Here is a 27,414-nt window from a genome sequence, read left to right on the forward strand (position 1 = left end):
GCAGCTTGCCACAGATTTTAAGAACTCTCGCAAGAGGGATCCAACAGGAGGAGGGAGTTTAGGTCCCAGCTTTGTCACGCAAGTGTAGCTTCCGCTACAGAGTGGCAGTTCTTTCAAGACAGGGGTCTCTTAAGAGCCACCAGAAAGAAGACTGCCTCTATATCTTCATGAGTCAAATTTGTCATGCTGAACTCCCAAAGGGCAAGTTCAACCTTGACACTAGGGAACTTTGTGAGTCAAATTAACCACCCCCTACCTGCCAAACACTAGGTGGGTGAGCTCTTGGGCTGAGTCTTAAATATACATAGAGATAATGAAATACCTCTTTATTTGATTAGTGGCTCTGTCTCCAGCTATAAACTTGTCTTGTGTGCCCTGTAATTGCTGTGCCCCAGCATTAGGCATAGTGCCTTACACATAGTAAGTGCTTAATAAATGCTGTCAAAAGAACAAGCACTTGTCTGACTAGTGCCAGTCATTACAGGGTTTTACAAGTATTAAATCTAAAATCAAGAGACTGAGCAATTCTTCCCGGAAATGGGGGCCCCGGGTGACAGAGAAAGATCTCCAGAGAAAATAAAAGATGCAGTACCTTCAAGGACCTAGGAGCCGTAGTGCCCAGTACTGGCTTAGGGCCCCTCCCCTCCTCTTCTCTAAGGCCCCTCTATTATTGGCAAGAGACCCTTCCTGGTGAGGCTGCTGGGAGGTCCAGGCAAGCCTCAGCTCTCTGGGTACAGCTCTCAAGAAAGGGGACTAGAAGTGAGATAAAGAGACTTGCTTGATTCTGTCCTGGCCCTGCAGTGGGCATGCACAGACACCACAGCAGACGGGAACTCAATCTTTTCTCTCAGGGCACTCTGAACCAAGAATGTCCTACCTGTTTTGTCCTCTTTTACAGGCATTTCAAAGCAGGACAGGGCATGCTTTGAATGAGAGTGTTAAGTACTACAGTGTAGCTAAGACCCCAGTTAATCATCACCTTCTAGTTCTGCTTGCACTTAAAAAGCATAGTATTTTCACTGTGGCTTTACTTAATAACCAATACAATGCAAAAAAACCAACCAACCAAACAAACAAAAAAACCCACCATTTTAGCAAACGTGCATTCACCCAAAGACAGGAGTGCTTCCTACCAGGATGAAAAGGAACAATTCCTACAACATCACTCTCTGGCACACGGGATTCTATTTGAATATATAGTCCTGAGCTTCAAAAACCACTAGCAGAGTTTATGATTTGCTCAGCAAGCTGGGCTGATGAAAATATTCAAGAAAATTTATGGCTGAAAGTATCACATTTTTAATGTAGGTCTCTTTACAGAAAAATAAAGCTCCCTCTTAAGAATCTTTTAAGATGAAGCTATATTTGTCAGTCTCTTCCTCGACAACAGCTTGTCTGTGTGCTTGACTCACACGTGAGCAGGGTTTAACTCAGTGAAAACAAAATGCCTTTATTCTAACAGCAAAAGCAAGGATTTGTGGGAACAAAGTGTCTACATTCTAAATCTATTAAAAGAAACAAGGCTGTATTTCACTACCTCCTAGCTGGTACTTACAGGCAATTTTCTGCACCATTTTGGCAGCTATGGAAAATTAGTAAAAGGGCAGGAAAACAGGCAAAACAAAAACAAAGCAAAGATGATGATTCAAGAAAAATACATGGCAACTGAAGGATAAAAGCTAACCACAATGTGGAGTTTCAAACATGCTTGTGTATTAAAAAAGATGGGAAAGTAGAATTTTACAAAGGAATATATCTCTTGCAGATGGAATGACAAAAACATGACGGAAAATATGAGTAACATAGGTAAATCAAAATCCTGAATCTTCCTTAAAGGTACACAAAGGGAAAATTTCCAAGCCTTGATTTAACTAGATTTTAAGCTTGGGTGAGTTTAGGTCAGTGTTGACTGAACAGAGTCGAGTCCTCTGATGATTTCTAGAACCTATGAAAGCAACTGTCTTCAGGATAACTTTGTATAAGAGTCTCCCCTTAACTAAGGAACCTATAGCAGATAGGCACTGCTACACTTAGCAGACACATGGTAACTACCCTTTGGATCTGCTCAGCAATGGAAAACCTTCTAAGTCGGCAGCCAACTCTCATGAGTACCACGTCTGTGGCAGTTTCTGACTTGAGCTGGCTTGACAGTGGACAGAGCTAATTTCTAGGTTTGGTAGTCTCCAGGGGCCTGGAGAGAAATTCCACAAAGGTTCCACTCCACGGGCCGCACAACCTCTAACTGGGGAGGGAGTAGGCTGGCAGCCCTGGAGGTTGTGAGACACCTGGGATGCCTTGGTCCTGGTGGGAGTGAGGGGGTTTGTCCTCAGATTTTAGAAGTCAACTTACTGATAAGGCTGTCCCATGTAGCATTCTACTCCACATCCCATTTCACCAGAGCAGCCTTGCTGCAAATGTAGGTTGACAGGCTTCTGACTGTGCTGGGGACTAAGGCTTGATCCTTACGGCTTATTTGGGGAAAAACAGATTGATTCTTACCTCATTTAAACCTGGAGTAATAGTTGGTGCAGCAATGAAAACAACAAAAGGAGCAAACTCTGCAGTTCTCAGGACCTTCAGTGCCTGTGTTAAGAAAAAAAAAAAAAAAATCCAGACTTAAAAGAAGAAATAACTAATGTAACTTTCAAATGAGTCTACAAATATTTTTATACAACTGAAAATTTCAAGCCCTTGGCTCAAATTTTTGGCAAGGTATTATTAAATTTACCAACTTTATACATAACTTATATTACTTTTTTTCTAGAGGATGGACAATAGCCATCAGACAATAAAAGTTGGCAAACTGGACATTTTTCTTACGACTCATGAATCAATCTGTTTTTCTTCATAAAAGTTAACACTGATTATGTTGGTTAATGTCCATTTAAACCTGGCTATTAGTTGTAGCCTGAATTTTAATCCACAGGAAATGCATTTAAGGAGAGACTTGGACCTGCAGGCTGGTTTTACCACTAATCTGGAGGCCACTCCCTCACATTTCAAATTTCAAATTGCTAGCCAAGGACTGCTAGCAAATCTGTCCACTGTAGCAGTGCGTTGCTCTGCTGAAAAGCCCCCTGGGACTCCTGGGGAAGGGGGAAGCTTGCCCAGGGCTGGAGTTAGGAGCCCTAGACTTTGTGTCTTAGTCCTGTCGCTAAAGACACTGTGTGGCTGTGGGCAATGTGTAGGCCCATGAAAAATCGCTGCATTCAAGAGAGAAGGGCCTCTGAGATCCCTTTCAGTTCCCTTCCAAGGCACTGAAAACCTCTAACTGCAAGCTACTAGTTTGGATAGATATACTGCAACGCTGCAATCAGACGCTGCGGGAGTTAATTCTGCTAAGGGATTACTGTTTCAGCTCCTCCCCAGGAGGATATGATTATCTTGGAGGTTACAAACTCCCTTCCAAGGAACAAAACCCAACACATACAGATACCCAATTCACAAGTGACTGACATGTGATTAATTCATATGCGCTGGGGTAAATATCTTGCTGTCATTTACACAAGAATTTAACTATCCTGCTCCCCACATATTTTGCTTTCTAAATGGTCTTTAAATTTGCTTGCTTCGTGCTATTCCTATTGCTCCATCTTTTGCCCGGCTTATTGTCATAGTAATTAGACTAGTCGCCTTGCCTCTGGTTTTGCTGCTTTCCAATCGACACTCTACCCTGCTACTGGAATGATCTTTCTGAAATTCAAAACCCATGGCTCTCCTGCTCAGAATTCAACAGTTCCCTCTTGGCCGCAGGATAAAATGTATACTCCTCAGCATGAATGTCACCTCTCTCCCTCATAAGCATGCCTGTGCTTAACCTCTTCAGTCCTTCTCTCTGCCCCTTTGCCTCCACGGGCCAGCCGTCCTGAACTACTTTCAGTTCCAGAAAGGGCCAGACTCTCTTCTGGCTTTGTGGCCTTTTGACTTACTACTCCCTCTGCCTGGACCTCCCATCCTCTCTTCCTCTTCCCCACTCGCCCTTTTGCTTGGCTGAGTAATCCTTCAGAACTCAGTACTGATGCTCTTTTCTCTGGGAAGTCCTTTGTGAGCTCTGAGACCCTCCCATGTGTTCCTGAAGTACCCATCACATGGGAAACCCAAGACCCCAGGGACTAGCGGGTACCCTCCATCAGGGCAGGGACTGTGTCTTCTTCAGCTGTCTCACTCATGGCCAATATGGTACCCAGCATAAACTGCCCTTATAAAAAAATTAAAATGTAAAAATAGTAGATATAATTTGCACAGAATTTATCTTGTCTTTTAAGGCAGGTTCATCTACAGAGCACTCTACTCTCTTGGCTGAAGGGACTCTCTTAGCCTCTTTGTGTGTATAGGCATGTAAGAGACAAATTTGACATGAAAGCTTCTTTCTTTTTTTAGTGCAAGGTTGACTTTCACTAGGATTATATTTCTGAATTTTAGTCACACAGCATCTTCTTGTGGGTTGAGGGAGACTGGTACATTGTATTTATCCATCAAAGTTCTTTAATTCTTAAAGTCCTAGGCTCTGATTCCTCTGGTAAGAAAGCTCTTTTTTTTTTTTTTTTTTTTTTTTTGAGACGGAGTCTCGCTCTGCCGCCCAGGCTGGAGTGCAGTGGCTGGATCTCAGCTCACTGCAAGCTCCGCCTCCCGAGTTCACGCCATTCTCCTGCCTCAGCCTCCCAAGTAGCTGGGACTACAGGCGCCCGCCACGTCGCCCGGCTAGTTTTTTGTATTTTTAGTAGAGACGGGGTTTCACCTTGTTAGCCAGGATGGTCTCGATCTGCTGACCTCGTGATCCACCCGTCTCGGCCTCCCAAAGTGCTGGGATTACAGGCTTGAGCCACCACGCCTGGCAAGAAAGCTCTTGAAGCTTGCATATATGTTAATTTTTGAAAGAGGTAACTGGCAATTTCTTTGCCAATCCTTTTGTGACTGAAGACTTTAGCAAGGAACAAACATTATGATGAAGTCCATATATAGGTCAAGCAAGCTAACAGGGATCTTCACTTAGAAATATCCTTTATGTCAGTATTATCTTAGGCCTTTTTTCCTTCCTTCCTATACTCATAGATCAGGTGAATACAGGGTCAGCTGAGACAAGGTTTTCTCATCACCCCTACCCCTGGTCACACACATATACCCATCCCATAGCCTGCTTCTGGGCAACTGAGATGGGAAAGAACCCTATTTGCTTCTATCTCCAAAGCTACTCTGAGTTCTAGATGGAAGTCCACCCAGCCTGGATGCTGAACGGAACTCACGGATAAAGTAGAGAATGACACCCTGGGCATGAAATGGTTTTTTTCTCCACTCAGTGGCCCAGCCTGCCAGGTACCCAATCCTTCTCATGTTTTCCATTCCAGCTATCACATTACAACAGCAGAAAACAAACTGTTTGGAACATTAGTTTAGCTTTCTGCAGATTGCCCATCTCTGCACTGCATTCATGTCCTTGGTCTATATCCATAGACTGCACTTACTGCATAAAACCATCAATGGTGGCCATGTTCCTCACATTGCCAGATGCCTCTTATGTCTACGAATCAGGTTATATTCCTTGATTTCCTTTTTTTGCCCTGGTTGTCAGGAAGTTCAGAGCCAAATTTAATATTTATCACAGTAACTAAAGTAGCCCTGTGGTTAGCATATTTGCTCTCTCCTCCTTTTTGTGGCTTTTTCTATTCCTGTACTTTATTACTGTACTTTCAAAAATTCTAAGATGCCTCAAATCCTGATTGAGATTTTCCTGTCTAGTCGGCCTCGTATTTTCAGCAGACTCACCACACATTTCCTCACTTGTTCTTCAAGGTCTTTGTGCCATACTCTGCACTACTTACGGGTCTCAGTGGGTGCCACTTTTGGTGCTGTGGCAGCCTGACTGAGGTTCAGAGTTACTTCAGGGACAGGAAATGGAATTGCTCACAAGGATTCCCCTCTCCCAGGCAGTTAACAGGTGACTTAAAGATGAACTCTAAGCCCTCTTCCTTTCTGACTCAGGATGAGGCACAAATTTTTTAATGTTCATGGGCAAATATTTCTCTCTGAATCTCTCTGGGATTTGGAGAGAGAGACAGGGACAGAGAGAGAGACAGAGAGGGAGAGAGAGGAAGAGAGAGAGAGAGGGAGGGAGAGAGAGAGACAGAGAGAGAGTATGAGTGTGCGTATGTGAAAGAGAGAGAGAAAGACAGAGAGAGAGAGAGAGAGGAGAAACAGGGACAGATACGGACAGGGAGAGAAAGAGCATGCTCTAGAAAGACCACTGAAAGCATGCTACATTTAGATAGTCAAAGTAACATTAATATTTGTGGAGATAAATTGATTCTATGGCTTGGTTATGGCCAATAATTAATCTCAGGTTATTATCTTCAAGGAATAGAAACTCATTTGACCCAAGTGTATAAGATGCAGATATCTATTTTGGTTTGCAAGCTTAAAAGCCACACAGGGGCAAGCATCTGAGTCATTTGGTACAAAAATCTAAGGGTTTAGGAAGAGTGCAGTGACCCTGGAACCCATCTCAAGAGAGCTAACTGATTTCACAAAATAGTCTCTGGTTCAGAACCTGGCTCTTGTTTTAAAGTATGGATTCCTAACAAGACTGTACGCTACCTCTTGATGATGACCTCTTCCTCTGTGGGCAAAAGCAAAATTACAAATATTCTGCTACTATTAACTTTTTCATGCTACAAATGGATACATCAGAATAAAGTTAAAATCTAAAACCATCACATTAAGCTCTGATTACACAATGTGGCTATGACAGTTTCAGCTTTAGGGGCACAGATTATTTTCTGAGCCATAGCTTTATTTTCATGAGAAATAAATTCTGCAGTTTTTCTTAGGTTTGACTGAATTATAGATTTTTCTGAACATTAAAAAAAAAAAAAGGAGGCTTTAAATTGTACTACTATGGATAAGGTGAACCATCTTAAGGATTCCCAGGGTTACCTCTTCTAGGGTGGTACAATGAAAGGAAGTGGGGATTTACTGTAAAAGAATAAAAATTTAAAACTCAACAGAGTTCAACTTCACACCTCACTTTCAATTGACTGTAAAGCCTTAATCGAGTCACAAGTATGTTAAGCCTTGGTTTCTCCATCTACAAAAGTAGATACTGATCTCTAGCTCATAGGGTTACAAGGATAAGGTAAGGAGTCATAATGCCTGGCAAAATATACAGCACTATAAGAATATAATCTATTACTATTTTATAAGAAGCCAGGTTATTAATTTCTTTCTAGTTTAATGTCTTTACCATCATCCTGTAGCTTTAAAGTTGGACCACAACATCTTATCATATAGTGTTATTAGACGTGCTCAATTGGGCCTCAGTTGTCTGAAATAAGATGGCATACAGTATTAGACCTGCACTAAAAGAGTTGGACACGTGTTAGGTGGTTTTCTTATGGTCCACATGTAGTTTGGCAGAAGTGAGAGGATTTTAAAAAATGCCACAAGGCCCTTCTGTTATGGACAGTTTTGGATGTACAATGAGCAGGAATTTCATCCTCACCATCTTGTCTTCTGAATTGTATTCTTAGCCCCTGACCCTGTGCTTGGCATATAAGTGCTTAATACAAGTTTGTTGGATTGAACTGTCTGTGAGATACAGTAGAGGGGTCATCTAAGAAGCTGGAGTGGGAAAGAGGGGTGGATAAAAATGTCCTAAGGAGAGAGCCTCCCTGGAGCAATGAGGCTCTGCCTGAAAGCAAGTTGTTCATGGTCACAGGCATCCTGAAGGCAGGATGAAGGCCTTGCCCAGCCGAGGAGAGACTGGGCTGAGGGCAGAGAAGCCCAAGAGTGAAGCCCAGGCGGTGCAGATTGCGGGCATCCTCAGCTGTACTGTGGTATGCAGCGGTCATTGTGAGACCAGGACTGGCATGAGGCTGGCCTGGGCAGCAGGGCCTGGGACGAGTGTAGTCAACCAGACCAACGGGAGGGGCAGGACCTGGGCAATCCCTATCCCCAGGGCCGCTGGCCCAAAGAGGCTCAGGCAGCCAGGATGCCTATGGCCAGCCCTCAGGGCTAGGTGGATCTGAGACATCACAGTTCTGAGATGCAGGGACCCAGGAAGCAGGAGAGAAGAGTGCAGGTGAGCTCATCCAGCACTCAGGGGAGCAGAGGAGAGTGCCCAGCCGGGGTGAGGAAGTGCTTTGGGGCCAAGTGCAATGGGTAAAAGTAACTGCTGTGGGTGTCCTGAGGAGGCTGAGAGAAGTGTCTCCCACTCAGCAGTGCAGAGCAATGCATGGCTGTGCAAGGGCAAGGAGACAGGGAGAGCTGGACGCTACGGGTGGAGCAGCAGCAGCAGCGGCAGCAGCAGCAGTGGCGGTGGCGGCGGCAGCAGCGGAGGCAGGTAAGGCAGAAAGCCCTCGAAAGTGGCCTTAGGTAATGCAGAGGGAGTCTGAGGAGCCCTGCAGCCAGCATACTGCTAGAGACATTACTACCAGCAGAAAACGACGTTCAGGTGAAGACCAGTGTGGAACCCAAGGAGAGGATGTCGAAGACCAGGACCAGGATTGAGACTTTGCCTCTAGCCACCCCTGGCCAGAAGATTTTTCCAATCCCTAGTAAGGAGGGATTAGCAGTTAAACAAAAATCAATCTGTGGTACACATCATATATTTAGTTCTATATAGGTCCAAGTTAATTGTTAAGTAAATGGCAGTGTTCACCATACTGCTGCTTTCCTCCCTAGCCCCGTAAACAGATCCTTTTGTGGTTTCCAAAGTTCCAAGTTCAAGAACGCCATCAGGTGTTGTAAACGGAAATGGGTGAACCCACTGGCCACAAATTAGGATCCTGGAGCCCAGAAACTGAGCTGTCAGGTCCCAGGTCACACAGACTCTGGCTATACAGGTTCTGTCTTTGCTTTAGGGATGGTTAGGGGACCAAGTCTCATACAGTGGCCCTTGAACAGGGATTCGCCCTGCCTAGGATAGCCAGGTAAGCCTCCTGATGAAACACAGCCTGCTTGAGGGAAGCTGGTCTACTATTTCAGCAGGTAGCATACTGGTTCTATTTCTAAGTGTTAAAGGAGATTTGGTACAGGTCAGTCCTAGAAATGGCAGACTCGGAGTCACATGGGCACCCACAAGCCTCTCCTGTAACCCACCTTGATGTCTACAACTCCCAGATCCTTCCTACTGTGCTTTACCTCCCATGTCTACTTGGTTTGAACTCAGAGATGAAAAAACAGCTTGTCAGCATTTTTGATGTAAAGCCTTCAGCTTTCTCTTTTCCAAGTTTAATAATTTCTATTGCAAGACATATCTAGAAACCATTTTATCATCTCTGTGTCTGGCTCTCTTTTGAGTCCTCTTCCAGGTCTTTATCCCTCTCCTACTTTTCGCTCAGGGTCAGGCATTGTGCTCAGGTAAGGAAATGGCAGAGGCTGAGAGACACCATGGGTTTCCATCCCTGCTGTCTTTGACATCTGGGCTCACTCATGCTTGCTTTCATAAAGCTAGTGCTGTGTTTTAGACCCAGGCCCCAGGATCAGTTTCTCACTGGAGATGAACATAATGTGCTGGCAGAGGCTCTGATGGTCCAGCATGAGCTGTACCCAGAGAGGGAAGGTGTCTGTTGTGATAACAAAGTGCCAGAGCCTCATCCTGAGGTCAGATGATTGTAGGATTTCTGGCAGGCATAGACCCAATCAGGAACCTTATTGAGCTTCTGCATATAATAAACCTCTTAAGAGAATAATGTCTGCTTCTTAAATACCTGGTGTGTGCACTGAGTCCAACGATTAGTCAGCTGGCATTCTAGACTGTGAACCCCCAATGCCTCCATTACTAACACTTTTCTGTAGTTTATGAAATTATGTGACCTGTGACTTTCTGATGGTATTTTTGATTTCAGAATCTGTGCTTATTGGCATGCAGGCAGGATGTCAGACATTCAGGGAGGCTGGGCATTACCTGAGGCTCCACGTCCAGTATTGCAATCAGCCCCTGCTCGTGGATCTTCCGGATGGTCTCCAGTTTTGTCCCATACATTGCATCCTCGTGGCTGCCGTACTCCAAGTACTCGTTATTAGAGATGTCTTGCATCATTTGGTCATGAGATACAAAGTAATAATTCTTTCCATTTTCTTCATCTTTCTTTGGAGGTCTGGTTGTGTCTGCAAGGCCGCATGGCACAAGAGGTTTAAAAGGCCGAGCTGATGAGCTTACTACGCTCCCAACAGATTTACTCAAACCCAGTCTCTTCCTAAAAGCTGTGGATGCTTTAGCATGTATCTCATATCCCCTGTTCTCACCCCCAGTGGCTTTGCAGAACTAAATTCTAGAAACCATATTTATCTGTGTACATCACACCACAGTAGCCAGTGAGTTGTCTGGTTTGGTGAATCTTTCAGTGTTCAGGTGAGATGTATTTTATCCCTTCATGAATCACCACAGGAGGAAGACATGAAATGGCCCAAGATGAATATAACTCACTGTATGCCTTACTGCAGTTGGGTCTTGTGTAGAAGGAAAAAAGGAGAATAAAAAAATGGAAAACCGCATATGGTTAAATTTAAATAAGCCAAAATTAAATAAAATTCAAATTTTAGTTTCTCAGTCTCACTAGCGGCATTTCAAGGATTCAATAACCACTTGTGGTTAATGGCCACTGTACTGGACTGCGCAGACATCAAGTACTGTCATTGTCACAGAAAGTTCTATAGAAAAGTGATGGTCTATAACATCTTGCAAAAGGAGAATGTTAGGATACAGTAAAAGGCACATTACACTGAAAACACAATGACTGTGGCCAGACATAGCCATAATTATTATGGAAGACCTAAATTAGGAGGTGACAAACTGGCTTATGGGCCAAATATGGCCTACTGTCTTTTATTTATTTTTTTTACTTTGGAGACAGAGTCCCACTCTGTAGCCCAGGCTGGAGTACAGTGGCGCAATCTCGGCTCACTGCAACTTCCGCCTCTTGGGTTCAAGAGATTCTTGTGCCCTCAGCCTCCTGAGTAGCTGGGATTATAGGCATGTACCACTATGCCCAGCTATTTTTTGTATTTTCAATAGAGATGGGGTTTCACCATGTTGGCCAGACTGGTCTCAAACTCCTGAGCTCAGGTGATCTGCCTGCCTCAGTCTCCCAAAGTGCTGGGATTACAGGTGTGAGCCACTGCACCCGGCCACCTACTGTCTGTTTTTGTAAACAAAGTTTTATTGGAACACAGCCATGTGTTTTTGTTTACATATTGTCTATGGTTGTTTTCATGAGACAACAGCAGAGCCAAGTGCTTGTGACAGACTGTATGGCCTTAAAGCCTCAAATGTGTACTATTTGGTCCTTTACAGAAAAGGTTTGCCCACCCCTCACCTGAGTGAGTGTAACTGAAGTATACGCCAATAAGCTCTAGTTCTGTGGAGACTAATAGGACCAGTATCCTGCAAAACACACTTTAGGAAATGTTTTTCTAGATGAGCTAGGAACACTGGTTTTAACATTCTCTCTCTCTCTCCCTAACCCCTTTTCTTTTCTCCCTTCCTTCCCCTTTTTTCCCTCTCTCTCCCAATTTCCTCGCTTCCTTCTTTCCTTGAGAAAGAACAAATTTATGCTACTCTCTCCTGTGTACATGAGCCTAAACTAATGGGGAATTCCCCCTTTCCTGCTAGCCTGTTAGAACATCAAGTGCTTGTGGTCATCAAAATGTGGACATTTTAAGAGAAGCCCTTTCTCTCAAAAGCTGAAGAACCGGCATTACTATTTATTTATTGAGACAGGGTCTCGCTCTGCTGCCCAGGTTGGAGTGCAGTGGCAAGATCTCAGTTCACTGCAACTTCCATCTCCAGGGCTCAAGTGATTCTCATGCCTCAGCCACGCTAGTAGCTGGGACTACAGGTGCATGCCACCATGCCTGGCTAACTTTTGTATTTTTAGTAGAGATAGGGTTTCACCACGTTGGCCAGGCTGGTCTCAAACTCCTGGCCTCACGTGATCCACCCATCTCGGCCTCCCAAAGTGCTGGGATTATAGGCGTGCGCCACCGTGCCCGGCAAAGAACTGACATAACATATTGATGTTGTACTATCTTCAGTCGTCTTAGTAGTTAGATATATGTTACATACACATATGGGGTCAAATATTTCAAAGACTAGTCAAGATTGATGTCATCAAAGGTAAGTTTTAAAACCAAACTAGTTAACTGGCCATTTAATAACATGGAAGTTCAACTGTTACATGGTTAAGAAGAAGCTAAATGTTAGGTAAGCTTGCTGTACTCATGATCTAGACATAAGAAGAATTAAAAGAACACTTAAAAGTGTTTTACTAGAAAACCCCAGTAGTGCCAAATGAGGCACTATTGGATAAATTTCTTTCTTTTTTTTTTTTTTTGTTGAGACGGAGCCTCGCTCTGTCCCCCAGGTTGGAGTGCAGTGGCGCGATCTCGGCTCACTGCAAGCTCCGCCTCCCGGGTTCACACCATTCTCCTGCCTCAGCCTCCTGAGTAGCTGGGACTACAGGCGCCCACCACCGTGCCCGGCTAATTTTTTGTATTTTTAGTAGAGATGGGGTTTCACCGTGGTCTCAATCTCCTGACCTTGTGATCCGCCCGCCTTGGCCTCCCAAAGTGTTGGGATTACAGGCGTGAGCCACCGCGCCCAGCTGGATAAATTTCTTGTGTAAATCAGACAGGGTTTTGGGATGAAGGTTGTCTCATGAAGCCTCCTGGCTCTCTGAGGTGTACAGATAACTGTAAGTGGTGGTGACATTGCTTCAGGAAGGCATGTGAAGGCCCTATAGAATGCAGCCAATCTTCACATTTTCTCCTGTTGCTCTTAAAAAATCATTCTCCTTTAGCTCTTCCAACCCTGAACTGCTAGAAAGCTTCTGGGATGAAAATTTTATTTTATTTTATTTTTTTGAGACGGAGTTTCACTCTTGTTGCCCAGGCTGGAGTGCAATGGTGCCATCTTGGCTCATCACAACCTCCACCTCTGGTTTAAGCGATTCTCCTGCCTCGGCCTCCTGAGTAGCTGGGATTACAGGCATGCACCACCATGCCTAGCTAATTTTGTATTTTTAGTAGAGACGGGGTTTTTCCATGCTGGTCAGACTGGTCTCAAACTCCCGACCTCAGGTGATTCGCCCACCTCAGCCTCCCAAAATGCTGGGATTACAGGCATGAGCCACCGTGCCTTGCCTAAAATTTTAAATTTTAGAATAATGATGATAATAATGAAACGATAGTGGTAGATAGCTTCTACTCATCCATCATCTGCTAAGCGCTTCATACTCATGATCTCAAATCCCCTCTGCAATCCTGGAATTACTTCATTTTACAATTGAGAAAATGAAGTGGGCAAGAAGTTAAGAATAAGATACAGAAAATAAAGGAGAATTAAAAATTTTACAGATTTGAAAATCTTTACGGAAACAACTGTTAGCATATTGATTGGGTTTAAAAAGTGATAAGAAATCAACAATTTAAATATTAATTATGGGAAAAATTGTCATATCAGAAACTTCACAACTATGAAAACTTATTTTTCCGAAGAATAATTTGTCTAGGTAATGTGTATGACATGTTGTTAGAAAAATTGTTACAAACAGAATGGATGAACCTAAATTTATTTAAAACACATACACACACACACACACACACACACACACACATACACTCTATACACATATCTGTACTAAGACAAGCCTAGAAGGGTATACAGCAGAGAAGCCTAGAAGGGTATATAACAAAATATTTATAGCACTTATTATAGGGAAAGAGGGGTTGGGATTATTGTTAACTCATTTTCCTCCTTGTTCTTTTTTGGATTTTACGAACTTCCTACAATGAACAGTTATGCCTCATGTAATCAGAAAAAAATACATATATTATAGAGTTAAAAAAGTGATAGGAAAAATATAATGAAAAGAGATTGAGACATTGCTTACGTGGAATAGGGTACGCAAACCGGTCTGGGTGCTTTGTGATGAGAGTGTTTTTTATGTGTCTTCTCCCAACACCATGTGCGCCTATGTCATTTAGGAAAAAAGAATGTTAAAATTGACAACTCTTAATAATGTTCACAAAATGTTTTGAAAGAGAGAATAAGCAACCCACTTATACAATCAAACTTACCTAATAAGACTAGTGTTTTCCTTTTGAATGCTGGCAGTTTTACTACTTCTTCATATGTGACAAGATCTAATTGATCAAACACTAAAACGCAAAGATTTAGAAGAAAGGTGAATTTGTGGAATGATTATTTCATGTACATAAATTATAATTTTACTGGCAAAACTACAGTTATATTAAAACCATGTCTTAAAAATATGAATCCAACTTACGATATATGGCTTATATGTAATTTAAGTCATATAGCATCTAGGGAGAAATTTTCATTTTTAAGCCCATGAAAATGCACTTTAGAACTAGGGGCATCCAAAGATGCTGAACACATGCATTAAAATGTCCAAATCTAAAAGATGCTACATATCTTTTCATGCAGTATCCAACAAATTATATGAATTCATTCGAAACCACATGCTGTTCATATTTTTCCAATTCTAAGAAGTCAGTAATACTAAAAAGAAAAAGTCTACAGACAGTGACCAACATGAATATAGCATGAATGCAACTAAAGTTAACCAGGAGAGGGGCCAGCTAGATCATTTCTAAAGATGGATGAGAAATGCATGGGCAGCTGGTCTTTAACTTCATGGTTCTTTCTTTCAACAGAGTTGATGAAGGTGGCATGCTAGATTCTAAGGCAAGTTCTGTAACTATTTCACAAGCTTATCAATGAGCATCTCACAAGCTTTACTGTAACCCAGGTATCCATTCAATGGAGAGTCTTGAATATGTAAGGAGAGTTACATGCTTTCCTGGGCCTGAAAACTTGTCGCCCATTACATGGGCAGTCTGCGTGTGGTGGATCAGGATGGAAAGAATCATAGAGCAGGGTCTGAGCTCCGAAACCTTTGCAAAAGTGGAGTTCTCTAATCACTACAGACTGAGGAGAAATATTTTAACAAATATTTTCTGAAACCTGCCTCTTAACACTATCATAAAAGCAATTTCAAGCAATGTACGAAACTTTCCTGAGCAGATGCCCATTCCTGTTGAAATTCAACATGGTCCAATTCTCACACACATTTGGAAATTCTCAAAAGGGCTAAAATTGTATGTCTGTGTTTCCTGTAATTTTTGTATGGTCATACCCAAATGCTGTCAGTTACATACTGACATTTCTTTTTTTAAAGAATATTGAATAAACCCTGGATTTTAGAGGGGTTAAAATAAATTCAGTAAAATCGATTCAATGATGTAATAAAGGAATCTGGGCTGCTTTATTATTTATTTATTTATTTATTTATTTATTTATTTGTTTATTTTTGAGATGGACTCTGGCTCTGCCACCTAGGCTGGAGTGCAGTGGTGTGATCTCGGCTTACTGCAACCTCTGCCTCCCAGGTTCAAGCAATTCTCCTGCCTCAGCTTCCCGAGTTACAGGCACCCGCCATTATGCCCAGCCAATTTTTGTATTTTTGTAGAGACGGGGTTTCACCATGTTGGCCAGGCTGGTCTTGAACTCCTGACCTCAGGTGATTCGCTGGTCTTGGCCTCCCGAAGTGTTGGGATTACAGGTGTGAACCATCGCACCTGGCCGAAATCTGCGCTACTTTAGCCAATCATTCATTAAGAGAACCTTCTACTCCTTGAAACAATATGGCCAAATGATTGTGAATATCACCTTAATTCTTAACATTAGTGATTTGCCCAATCACTTAAAATGCAAAATAAGATACTTGGGAATAGAATAGATCAGAAACAAACAAACAAAAAGCACCATTATCACAATATATAAAGAAATACAATATATTAAAATAGAGGTTAGTGTATATTAATGGGTATTTGCGCATTTGTTTTCTTTCGATAACTTGATTTATAAAGGTTGACTGAAAGTCTTTAAAGCATATCCTCTAGCAATAGCTAAAAAGCCAGAAATGTTTTCTGTGTTCAGAATGGCAGACTCACAAAATTAAAATGAACATGAGGCCCTCTGTGGTAGGGCTAGTTAGTTACACTGAAGTAGTAATGGAGTGATGAGAGTTGCGAAAATAAAAGCAGGAGTGCTGATGGCATTATTTTTTAGACCTATTGCCCTCTGAGTGATATTTCCATCAAGAAAAAGTATGCTTACGAAAGAAGTGTATTGACAAGCAGATATGTTTTAATATATTTTAATAAAAATAAGCAAGCATCTCACGAAAGAGCAAGATGATGATGATGACACAAGCTTTCTCAATGGTATATACACACACCTGTCCCTCTATAGAGCCCTAACTCTAATCCTACCAAATTAAGACTTGTCATTTTTTTAAAAAAACACATAAGAATGAGTTAGATGTCAACAATCAAAACCACAAACAGCTATGTTATGAAAATGAAATGAAACAAATATGTTAAACATCAATATCTTAACCATAAAGGAGCGGCATGAAGAGGTTACTCTGGTCTAAATGAAATTGCCACACGGTCATAGGGTTGAGAAACAATAAAAAAAGGGTATTTTAAAATAAGAGATACAAAGAATATTAGGAAAGCACTTAAAGAATGAACTTTTAAAGGTTTTAAGTTGCTTGCTGATTAAAAAAAGGACTTAAAAGAAAATCATCAAAAACACAGAGGCATAGTCATTCAACAGGTTACTTACATGCACAGAGGCCATTGGGAGTGAGACAGCATGAAAAATGTACAGGGGTCATTGAAATATGGCTTTTCATATATTAGTAAAATAAAAGTATAATATGTACAAAATAAACTTTATCATGCAATATTCTAAACACAAGGCAAATAAATCACATTAAGAAACAAACTCATTTAATAGAAATTCAACAATAACCTTATATAAAAGCCAGTGGATTTTATATACTAGCATAGACATTTTATCGAGAATAGTTACAAGAAAACCTCTTCAGAGAGTGTAGACATGGAAGCCTTTTGCTTTTCACTTTGTACTGTCCTGTACCCTGTGTAATTTCTAACCATGTGTGCCTATTACTTTTATTATTATTATTATTATTATTGAGACAGGGTCTCACTCCTTCACCCAGGCTGGAGAGCAGTGGCAGGATCTTGGCTCGCTGCAGCCTCCGCCTCCTGGGTTCAAGTGATTCTCCTGCCTCAGCCTCCCAAGTAGCTGGGATTACAGGCGTGCACCACCATACCCAGTTAAGTTTTGTATTTTTAGTAGAGATGGGGTTTTGCCACGTTGGCCAGGCTGGTCTCGAACTCCTGGCCTCAAGTGATCTACCCACCTCGGCCTCCCAAAGTGCTGGGATTACGCATGAGCCACCGTGCACAGCCTATTATTATTTTTAATGCCAACAGGACAGTGAGTGAGATTATGGGTTACTTTTCGTTTCCTTTAGAGTTGCTTGTATTCCAGAAAAAAAAGAATAGCTTTTAAAGTCAACAGTACTAATTTGTGGTATTAAGCATAATTTAAACACACCTATGAATGGTACTGTAGAAATCCCCTATGTTCAAATATGTGTATGTAAACATTTCGGGGCTCTAATATTTAAGAAAACAAATTAATGAAAACTTCCTAAATTTTTAAAAAGTTTACATTAGTAACTTGATCTAAAATGACTTTTGGAAGTCCTGGGGGCTGAGGAATCTCAATGCCTCTAGAGTTCAGCTGTTCTAGCCACACCACAATGCTTTTTGCACCAAGTATACATGGCTAGAAACCTTTTATGTGTTACAGAAAATGTATTTGCTGTAAAAGCTACACACACCATAATCAAATCTATTCCCAAGGATTCAGAAATACTGTCTGGCATAGTTTGCTCATATTACCCTGATTTCCTACTAAACTACTTAACATTCCAGACACTTCTTTTAAGTATTTATGTAACTACTTTCCAGGTTGAATTTTTTCCATAAAAAAGTCATTAACATTGAATCCTTGTCTCAGTTGGAAACGCTATCAAGATCTTCAAATACTATAAAGACCTCCAATTCAAAAGAGCATTGCACACTGGTAGCATTGGGTTAAGAAGTACATACTTGAATGCCCGCAGGGGTCAGGTAGCTAATGTGGTTGAATGAAGTGGGCCAGGTGCAAAAACAGGGAGTGGTGTGGACAGTGTGTGCTGGAGAATGAGTGACCATTCAAAGGCCACATTAACCACCCAGAGTTACTGCGAGACAAAGAGGGCCTGCTATTGCTGCATTCCTTGTTCTTCTAAGGGAACTCTGAAACCCAAATTTTTATGTTAAATATCCTGACTTTCACATGTGATGACTTATTAAAACTTATTTTAAACACTGTGTGTGGGAGTTAGAGGGACAAAATTTACTCATGGGTCAAATTCAGCGAATAGGCTGTCACTTTATGATGGGAATTGTAGGTAACACAGTCTGAACACAATTCCACTTTAACAAGCTATGTAGAATTTCCTGGTGACAAAAATGGAAATAATTCTAGTATTATCATTCCCACCAGTTCTAGATAATGACAAAATTCCCAACCTTCATTTGTACCACAAATACAAATAATGCCAGAATTTGATAAGGTTTGGATCTTGCCATCAATATATGATGAATTCTCAAAGATTTGAAGCAGGAAACAAAACATATGGCCCTTATTTTAATTTACTGAGTAGTAGCAGAAGAACAGAGTACTGTATTTTACCATCAACTTCTAAAGAAGCCAGAAAAATCCTTTCGAGATCTTGTTTGATCTGTGGCCCATGAGCCCATCTAGTTTGGTATGAAAGGCTATGATATTTCTCAAAGCAACTGCCTCACCAATGGAGGTCAATAGTATTTGTTTCTCAGTCTTTTAGAGCAATTCTTTATAAGGACACTTCTGTACATTGGGATGATCTTTCATCATAGCTAAAAGCAGAACAGCTGATTAAATACTTGACAATGTGATCTCTTGTAAAGCAAAGATAATACTAAGCAAATGGTTCTTCTGGACTTTCTAATGAACAAAATGGAAGAGTTGGTTGATGATGCAGAAGAAACCTGAAGAGATGGTGACAGAAAGGAATGCTAGGCTTTGCAGGCAGTGTATTTCAGAAAGTCCAGGAAAAAAGTTGGGAATCTTCTCCCAGAAAGAGAAACTAAAAAGAGAGCTCACAGTGATTATTTTGCAGGCGAGGGAAGCCTAACAATGATATCCTGACTAGAGAATCACAAATAGGCCTAAACACAAAGTTCTACAAAGACACTTAAGGGTCTCTGCAAGGACCATCTAAGAAGCTCAGACTTTCTTTCAAAGGAGGGCCTTATAACAGTGACACACACTGACATGTAGAACAACCCCTCAAGCATGGCAAGGAAGGTTCTGATGCCCAGAAGACCGCTGGTTAGGAAAATACTGATGATACCAAACAGGTGGTGGCAGTAGGCTCCCCTGTCCTCTCAAGCCCTCCTTTCTTCATTCTAAGTTGACAAGAACTTAGAGAGGTCAATGGTTTGGGATAGGAGGTAAGTGTCAAAAGACAGAGGAAAAAACAATTCTATTCTACCCCATTAGGCTCCTGCCTTCTATGTCAAGGGTAATAGCTTTCAACTTGGATAGGCAACGTCTACCAGAGAGCAAAAGCCTGAGATAGACAGTACAAGAATACTTGGCTTCATTGAATGAGTGCCATTTGCCAGGCCCAGTGATGAAAGAACCTGAGACCCACTGATCTTTAGAATTAGAAAAGATATCCTTGATTGACTAACTTAATTCCCTCATTTCAAGGCCCGAAGGAGCGAAGTGATTTGCCCAAATTGCACACTCAGGTGTGCTAATTCCTGGTCCTATCTCCAGCTGCCTATTAAGCTTACAGGCGTGTTTGCAGGACCACTGTGCACCACCAAACGGGAATCAGAGAATGGGAACAATGGAAGAAGACCAGTGATGCCCTGGTGGCAAAAGAGTGGAAAAAGTAAACACACACACACACACACACACACACACACACACACACACACACACAAGAGTGAAAACACTGGCTGCCAGATTGGATGTTGATTCTCTGGCAAAATTCTTAAATGAATGATTAAATTGATTCTTTGACAGTATTTAGAGAATTCTAGTTTTTCAATGAATTAATTTCTTACTTTCCTCAGAGCTGAATTAAAGAATACTGGCAAACTGAATACTCATGTTTACATACCCTCTATTAGTACAGCATAAATCTAATGATGAACTGACAGCCTGAACCAGCCATTTCTTCGCTTTTCTAGGTGTAAGTTACTTTCAATGCCATCTATATCTATGTATCATTTAACACTGTTGCAAAAATTACAAGGTAAGATGCATACATTTCTCAATTTACATGTCAACACATCTCCTTGTCAGCCTATTAGATTGTGTTAGACTGTTAGAAGCTGACAGAAATAAGGGCAACTAAGGAGACTTGGTAATAACCACTGACGTTTTGTGTGAAGCAACATTCTGCTGATACCGCTGTGCATTTCTATTTATTTCATTTTTATTTTGTATAGACAGGGTATTGCTATGTTGCCCAGGCTGGCCTCAAACTCCTGGGCTCAGGCAATCTTCCTGCCTCAGCCTCCTAAGTAGCTGGGATTACAGGCACCACCACCGTGACTGGCTCTGCAGTGCATTTCTTCAAATAGTATACTTGAGCATTTACTTAATAGTTGCTACATTTTGTGTAACTAGTCTGCTTTAACTATTTCTTCCCTTTATAAAACCAAAAAAGCCATTATGAAACTGCTGCTCTGTAGTAGCACATAATCAGAAATTATACTGTTTTTGGAAATAAAAATGTGGTACAATGTAACTAACGAGAAGGGAATGATTCCTTATTTAACTGAGCCGTTTAAACTTAACCCATGTGGCCACTCACATTCATTCCACATTATATAGCAGTTTGAAATGTTTACTTTTAATTTCTGATTGAGAAATGAACAATTCAGAGTACGTTATAACATTTACATAGAAAAATGCATTTCATACTTGTCAGAAACATTATGCCATCAATCTGGGTATGCATGACTGGATTCACTTGATTTTTTTGGCCACATTTCTAATTTTTGGAGCTATTTCTGAAACCTTGGGAACTAACCTAATGCCAGTCAGGACTTTCAATTCCTCAGAAAAAGTTCCTTATAAAAGGAGTCATATTAAGAAGTTATTGAAAATAACTTCTTATGTTAGCACTCCTGTATATCACTATGCATTTTCTTTAGCTTAAGTTGCACCCTGCGAATCTTCTGGATATTCTATTGCAACAACAGATCATGCCTTTTTGGTATTAATTTCTGTTTTTAACAAGACAAGTGAACATTTTGACTTAAGTTGAATACAAACTTCCATATGGGCAAACATACATACTATAAAGGGAAGGCCAAGATTCTTGCTCTTGTGGGAGCTTGGAAATATCATGAGGGAAGAAGACTACTCACAGAAATGGACAAAACCAAGTTAGTGTCCATGTCATTTGTACTCTTTCAAACCAACCACAGAACCATTTGTGGCACAGTTCTCTGATAAGAGCACACCTCTAACCTTAGATGTTTATCACAGGGCCACGCCCAAGGGCCAGGCAGGAGCCAGAGGGGAGGAGATCTGATCAAGACCAATCCCAGCCAAGGAGATAAGAATTCTGGCTACTCAGCAAACTCTCAGGCTTTCATTTCTCAGGGGAGGACTTAACGTGTTGGATTCTTTTCATTCCAGAGGATACTATTTCAAAATAACATTTTTGTTCTATAAAGTATAGCTCTGTAAAATATCTAGCAAATAACCAACATATTAATTGGAGGTAGGGGTTTCTTAAAGGTTTTGAAAGTTGATGAAGATCTCATATGGTAGAATTTTTTGGATAGAGAACACTGAAGACTGAATTAAAATATTACATCTCTTTAGGTCTTGGAGATGCTTAACCCAGCCTCAGTAACAGTCGTGCTTTTCCCTACCTGCATTGTGCTTTGCCAAATATTTATCTTTGTACTGCTTCTTTTTCTTGCCAAACCAAGTACAGCTGGCCTGCTGCTCCTGTTTGGTCTTCTCCATGGCAATGCAAGCTACTCGCCTAGCACACACAAAAATAAAAATAAAATAAAATGAATTTATAGTTCTGGTTGATAAAATAGAAGAGTCATTCATTTGAAGAATTTACATAAAACAGCATAACCATACTCATCCTAATCTTTCAAAAAATTTGGACAAAGGCTATTCTTTGGTTTTCATGACAATTTCCTAGAAATGTTTTTAAAATATAGGCTTATATTAAAATGGCATGGTATTCCTTGAACGTATACTGACAACACAGATTAGATGCCTAAACATGTGGCCATGAGACACAGTAGAATGTTTCAACACAGGCCTGGTTTGAATTCTGGCGTTGTCACTTGTTAGCTGGTACTGAGCAGTTAATGTTAGAAACTTTTCTAGGAACTTTACATGTATTAACTCCTTTAATCTTTCTAACAACACAGGGAATTGCATCACCATTTTACAGATGAGGGGATTGAAGGAATGAAAGGTTAAGCAATTTGTCCCAAATTACACAGCTAATAAGTGAAAGAGTGGGGAAGGTCTGGCACCACAGCTCATGATCTTAGCCAGAATATTCTATCTGCACTCTTGGAGCCTTTTGGATGGCTGTTGTAAAGATTTAGAACAAATAATGTAAATAATGTCCCTAGCACACCAGGCACACAGTATATGCTTAATAAATGGTACTACTGCTACATGGAGATTCTAATATAAGATACAAAAAGTGTGTTCTGATTAAATTCACAGTTATAACCACAATCAGGAAATTATAATTTTGATCTATAATATCCAGCATTGGTAACATAAACAAAGATGATGTTAAAAAGTTGCTCTTTTAGGTTCAGTCTAAGCAAATACTTGCTTTTCAGGATACTGCCACAGAAGACTTTGCTCTCTTAATGATTTTGTTCATGGGGGCTAACCAAGGGTCCCCAAGTGACTCACATATAAGATCCAAAATCACGATCGGAATGCCATATGGTGCTATTGTAAATGGCAAGTTACTTTCCAATGACATTGTACTGATTTACATTCCCATCAGCAGTGTATGAACATTCCTACTGTTCCACTTCGTTGGCAACACTTGGTATTATCCATCTTTAACTTTAGCCATCATGGTGGATGAATAATGGAATACCATTGTGTTTTTAATTTACATTTTAGTTTACGTTTCACTCATTAGTAAGATTGATCATTTTTTCATGTTTATTGGCTACTGAATTTCCTCTTTTGTAAAGTGTCTGTTCAAGTCTTTTGACCATTCTTCTATTCAGTTGTCTTTTCCTCATAGATTTGTAGAAATTCTTTATATAGTCTGGATATTTTGCTTTTGTTAGTTATTAATATATGTGTTGCAGATATCTTCTTCTACTCTGTGGCTTGCCTTTTTGTTTTCTTTATGGTATCATTTGATGAGCATAACTTATTAGTTTTCATTTAGTCAAATTTATCAGTCTTTTCTTTAATGGGAAGTATTTTTGATATCTTAAGAAATCCTCAGCCAGGTGCAATGGCTCATGCCTGTAATCCCAGCACTCTGGGAGGCTGAGGCAGGTGGATCACCTGAGCTCAGGAGTTCACACCAGCCTGGGCAACATGGCGAAACCCCATCTCTACCAAAAATACAAAAATTAGCCGGGTGCGGTGGCATGTGCCTGTAGTCCCAGCTACTCCAGATGCTGAGACAGGAGAATTACTTGAGCCTGAGAGGTGGAGGTTGCAGTGATTTGAGATCATGCCAGTGCACTCTAGCCTGGGCAACTGAGCGAGACCTTGTGTAAACAAAACCAAAAATGAAATTCTTAGCAGGGGATTTCCCAACACTTTGGGAGGCCAAGGAGGGAGGCTCACTTGAGGCCAGGAGTTTAAGACCAGCCTGAGCAACATAGCAAGACCCTATCTCTACAAAAAAAAAAAAAAAAAAAAAATTGCTGGTGTGATGTTATGTGCCTATAGTCCCACCTACTAGGGAGGCTGAAGCAGGATCACTTGAGTACAGGAGTTCCAAGCTGCAGTCAGCCAAGACTACACCACTGCACTCCAGCCTGGGAGACAGGGACCCTGACTTTAGAAAAATAAATAAAAATAAAAAGAAATCCTTCCTTGTCCCAGAAGATATTCTCCTATATTACCTTCTCAAAGTTTATAGTTTTGTCTTTTACATTTCAGGTATTAGTGTACTAGTACTGCTGTTTTTCCTGTTTGTTTTTGAGACAGAGTCTTCTTGTGATGCCCAGGCTGGAGTGCAGTGGTGCAATCTCGGCTCACTGTAACCTCTGCTTCCTAGGTTCAAGCGATTCTCATGCCTCAGCCTCCTGAGTAGGTGGGATTACAGGCGTGTGCCACCATGCCTGGCTAATTTTTGTATTTTTTTAGTAGAGATGGGATTTCACCATGTTGATCAGGCTGGTCTTGAACTCCTGACTTCGTGCGATCCACCTGTCCTGGCCTCCCAAAGTGCTGGGATTACAGATGTGAGTCACTGTGCCCGGCCTAGAACTGATTTTTGCTTATGGTATAAAGGAGGGGTCCAATTCCTTTTTTCTTCCTAATGGATACCCAATCGTCCCACATTATTGAAAAGCCTGTCCATTCCTCATTGCTATGCACATCAAGTGTCCATTTATGTATGGGAGTGTTTTCAGGTTCTCTATTCCTTTCTGGTCTATTTGAGCATCTCTAAACCCATACCTTATTATCTTGTTTACTATAGCTTTATAACAAGTCTTGGTATCTGGTAGAGCAAGACTTCCTTCCTTGTTCTTCAAGAGCATCTTGGCTATTCCTGACCTTGTGCATTTCCATGTAGACTTTAAAATTAGCTTGTCAATTTCAAAACTGTTGGGATTGCATCTTATCTATGAAATCTATCTAGGAGGAATAGACATCTCTATAATACTGAGTCTTCCGGTCCTTGAACACAGTATGTCTCTCCATTTACTTATATCTTTTTAAATGTTTTTATATACATATATATATATGTATTTGTTGTTGTTGTTGTTTTTTCCCCCTGAGACGGAGTCTTGCTCTGTCGCCCAGGCTGGAGTGCGGTGGTACAATCTTGGCTCACTGTCACCTTGACTTCCTGGGTGCAAGCGATCCTTCCGCTTCAGGTTCCTAAGTAGCAGACTACAGGTGCATGCCACCTAATTTTTTTTTTTTTTCTTGAGACAGAGTGTCGCTCTGTCGCCCAGGATGGAGTGTAGTGGCATGATCTCAGCTCACTGCAACCTCCGTCCTCCCAGGTTCAAGTGATTCTCCCTGCCTCAGCCTCCCAAGTAGCTGGGATTACATGTGCCCGCCACCACGCCCAGCTAATTTTTGTATTTTTAGTAGAGATGGGGATTCGCCACATTGGCCAGGCTGGTCTCAAACTCCTGACCTCAGGTGATCCGCCTGCCTCGGCCTCCCAAAGTGCTGAGATTACAGGTGTGAGCCACCGGGCCTGGCCTAATTTTTGTATTTTTGTAGAGACCGGATCTTGCTCTGTTACTCAGGACAGTCTCAAACTTCTGGGCTCCAGTAATCTGCCTGTTTTGGCCTCCAAAAGTGCTGGGATTACAGGCATGAGCCATTGTACCTGGTCTCAATACATTTTATAATTTATTCTGTAAATGTCTTGACATCTTTGTTAGATTTATTCCTAGGTTATTTTATTTTTTGAGACAGAGTCTCTGTCGCCCAGACTGGAGTGCAGTGGCGCAATTTTGGCTCACTGCAATCTCCACCTTCCAGGCTTGACATATTCTCATGCCTCAGCCTCTTGAGTAGCTGGGACTACAGGTGTGCACCACTACACCCAGCTAATTGTTGTATATATTTTTTTTCTTTTAGTAGAGATGGGGTTTCGCCATGTTGGCCAGGCTGGTCTTGAACTCCTGGTCTCAAGTGATCCGCCCACCTCGGCCTCCCAAAGTGCAGGGATTACAGGTGTGAGTCACCACGCCCGGCCATTTTTTAACAAAGGCTTTGTAAATGGTATTTTAAGAAACACTTTGTAATACTAAAAATTTCAGACACATACAAGGATATAGTGTAATGAAACCCAGCTATCTACAACCCAGCTTTGACAATTATTAGTCATAGTTTTTTTTTTATTATTATTTATTTATTTATTTTTGAGACAGAGTCTCACTTCGTTGCCCAGGTTGGAGTGCAGTGGCATGATCTCGGCTCACTGCAACCTCCACCTCCCGGGTTCCAGCGATTCTCCTGTCTCGGCCTTCCAAGTAGCTGCAATTACAGCCACCCGCCACCATGCCCGGCAAATGTTTTGGTATTTTTAGTAGAGATGGGGTTTCACCATGTCGGCCAGACTGGTCTCGAACTCCTGACCTCAGGTGATCCACCTGTCTCGTCCTCCCAAAGTGCTGGATTACAAACGTGAGCCACTGCACCTGGCCTTATGTCATTTATACCACCTTATCCTAGATTATTTTGGAACAAATCCAAGAATACAGTTTTCTTCTGAAATCCCTTTAAAATCTATAGGTTCCCTCTCCCTCCTCTTTCTTTTCTTACAATTTGTTTGTTGTAGAAACTGGTTGTTTGTCCTTTAGTTTCTGTAGAGTCTGGATTTCTCTGGCTGTGTACCTGTGGCATCTTTAGTATGTCTCTCTGTCCTTTGTATTTCCTGCAAATAGGTAATAAAATCTAGAGGCCTAATCAGATCCAGTTTTGTTTTGTGTGTGTGCAAGAACATTTTATAATATTATCATGTTGCAAGTGGTGTTATGTATGGTACCCTTTAAAAGTTTTATTTTCTGGCCAGGCGCGGTGGCTCAAGCCTGTAATCCCAGCACTTTGGGAAGCCAAGATGGGCGGATCGCGAGGTCAGGAGATCAAGACCATCCTGGCTAACACGGTGAAACCCCGTCTCTACTTAAAAAAAAAAAAAAATTCCAAAAAAAAAAAAAATAAAAGTTTTATTTTCTGTTTGTGGCTTGTAAATAGAATTGGTTTTCGTATATTGATTTTATATCAGCAAACTTTCTAAACCTTGCTTACTAATTCTAATTGTCTACAGATTCCTTTGAATTCTACACACAGAATCGTATCTGCAAATTTTTTTCCTTTCTAGTAATGTTAGTTGTAGGTTTGCTATACATGTCCTTCATCAGGTTAAGTTCCCCTCAATTCACAGTTTATGAGACTTTTAATCTGATTGGGTTTTGAATTTTACCAAATGCTTTTTCTGCATCTATTGATATGACTATGTGGATTTTCTTCTTTAGTCTGTTAATCTAGTGGATCGGCTGATGGGTTTAGAAATGCTGAACCAGTCATGCATTCCCAGTACAAACTCCACTGGCTCATAATATATCATCTTTTTAATATATTGCTGGATTCAATTTGCTAATATTTTGCTGAGGAGTTTTACTTCTGTGTTCATGACACATACTGGTATGTAGTTTCCTTTTCTTGAACTGCCTTTACTG

General features: G+C 41.2%; 1 protein-coding gene across 8 annotated transcripts in view; it reads right to left on the bottom strand.

Moving 5' to 3' along the window:
- CASK (calcium/calmodulin dependent serine protein kinase) overlaps positions 1 to 27,414 on the bottom strand; it is a 403,174-nt gene that overhangs the window by 6,468 nt on the left and 369,292 nt on the right. For all 8 annotated transcript variants that reach the window (XM_030933848.1, XM_030933849.1, XM_030933847.1 and 5 more), the window contains 5 exons: positions 21,895 to 22,010; positions 14,074 to 14,154; positions 13,887 to 13,967; positions 9,902 to 10,104; positions 2,500 to 2,583 (listed from right to left, as the gene is read on the bottom strand). In XM_030933848.1, coding sequence (XP_030789708.1) covers positions 2,500 to 2,583; positions 9,902 to 10,104; positions 13,887 to 13,967; positions 14,074 to 14,154; positions 21,895 to 22,010 — 565 coding nt within the window. The remainder of the gene's footprint in view (positions 1 to 2,499; positions 2,584 to 9,901; positions 10,105 to 13,886; positions 13,968 to 14,073; positions 14,155 to 21,894; positions 22,011 to 27,414) is intronic.

Source organism: Rhinopithecus roxellana, chromosome 7, assembly GCF_007565055.1.
Source record: "Rhinopithecus roxellana isolate Shanxi Qingling chromosome 7, ASM756505v1, whole genome shotgun sequence".
Classification (NCBI taxonomy): domain Eukaryota; kingdom Metazoa; phylum Chordata; class Mammalia; order Primates; family Cercopithecidae; genus Rhinopithecus; species Rhinopithecus roxellana.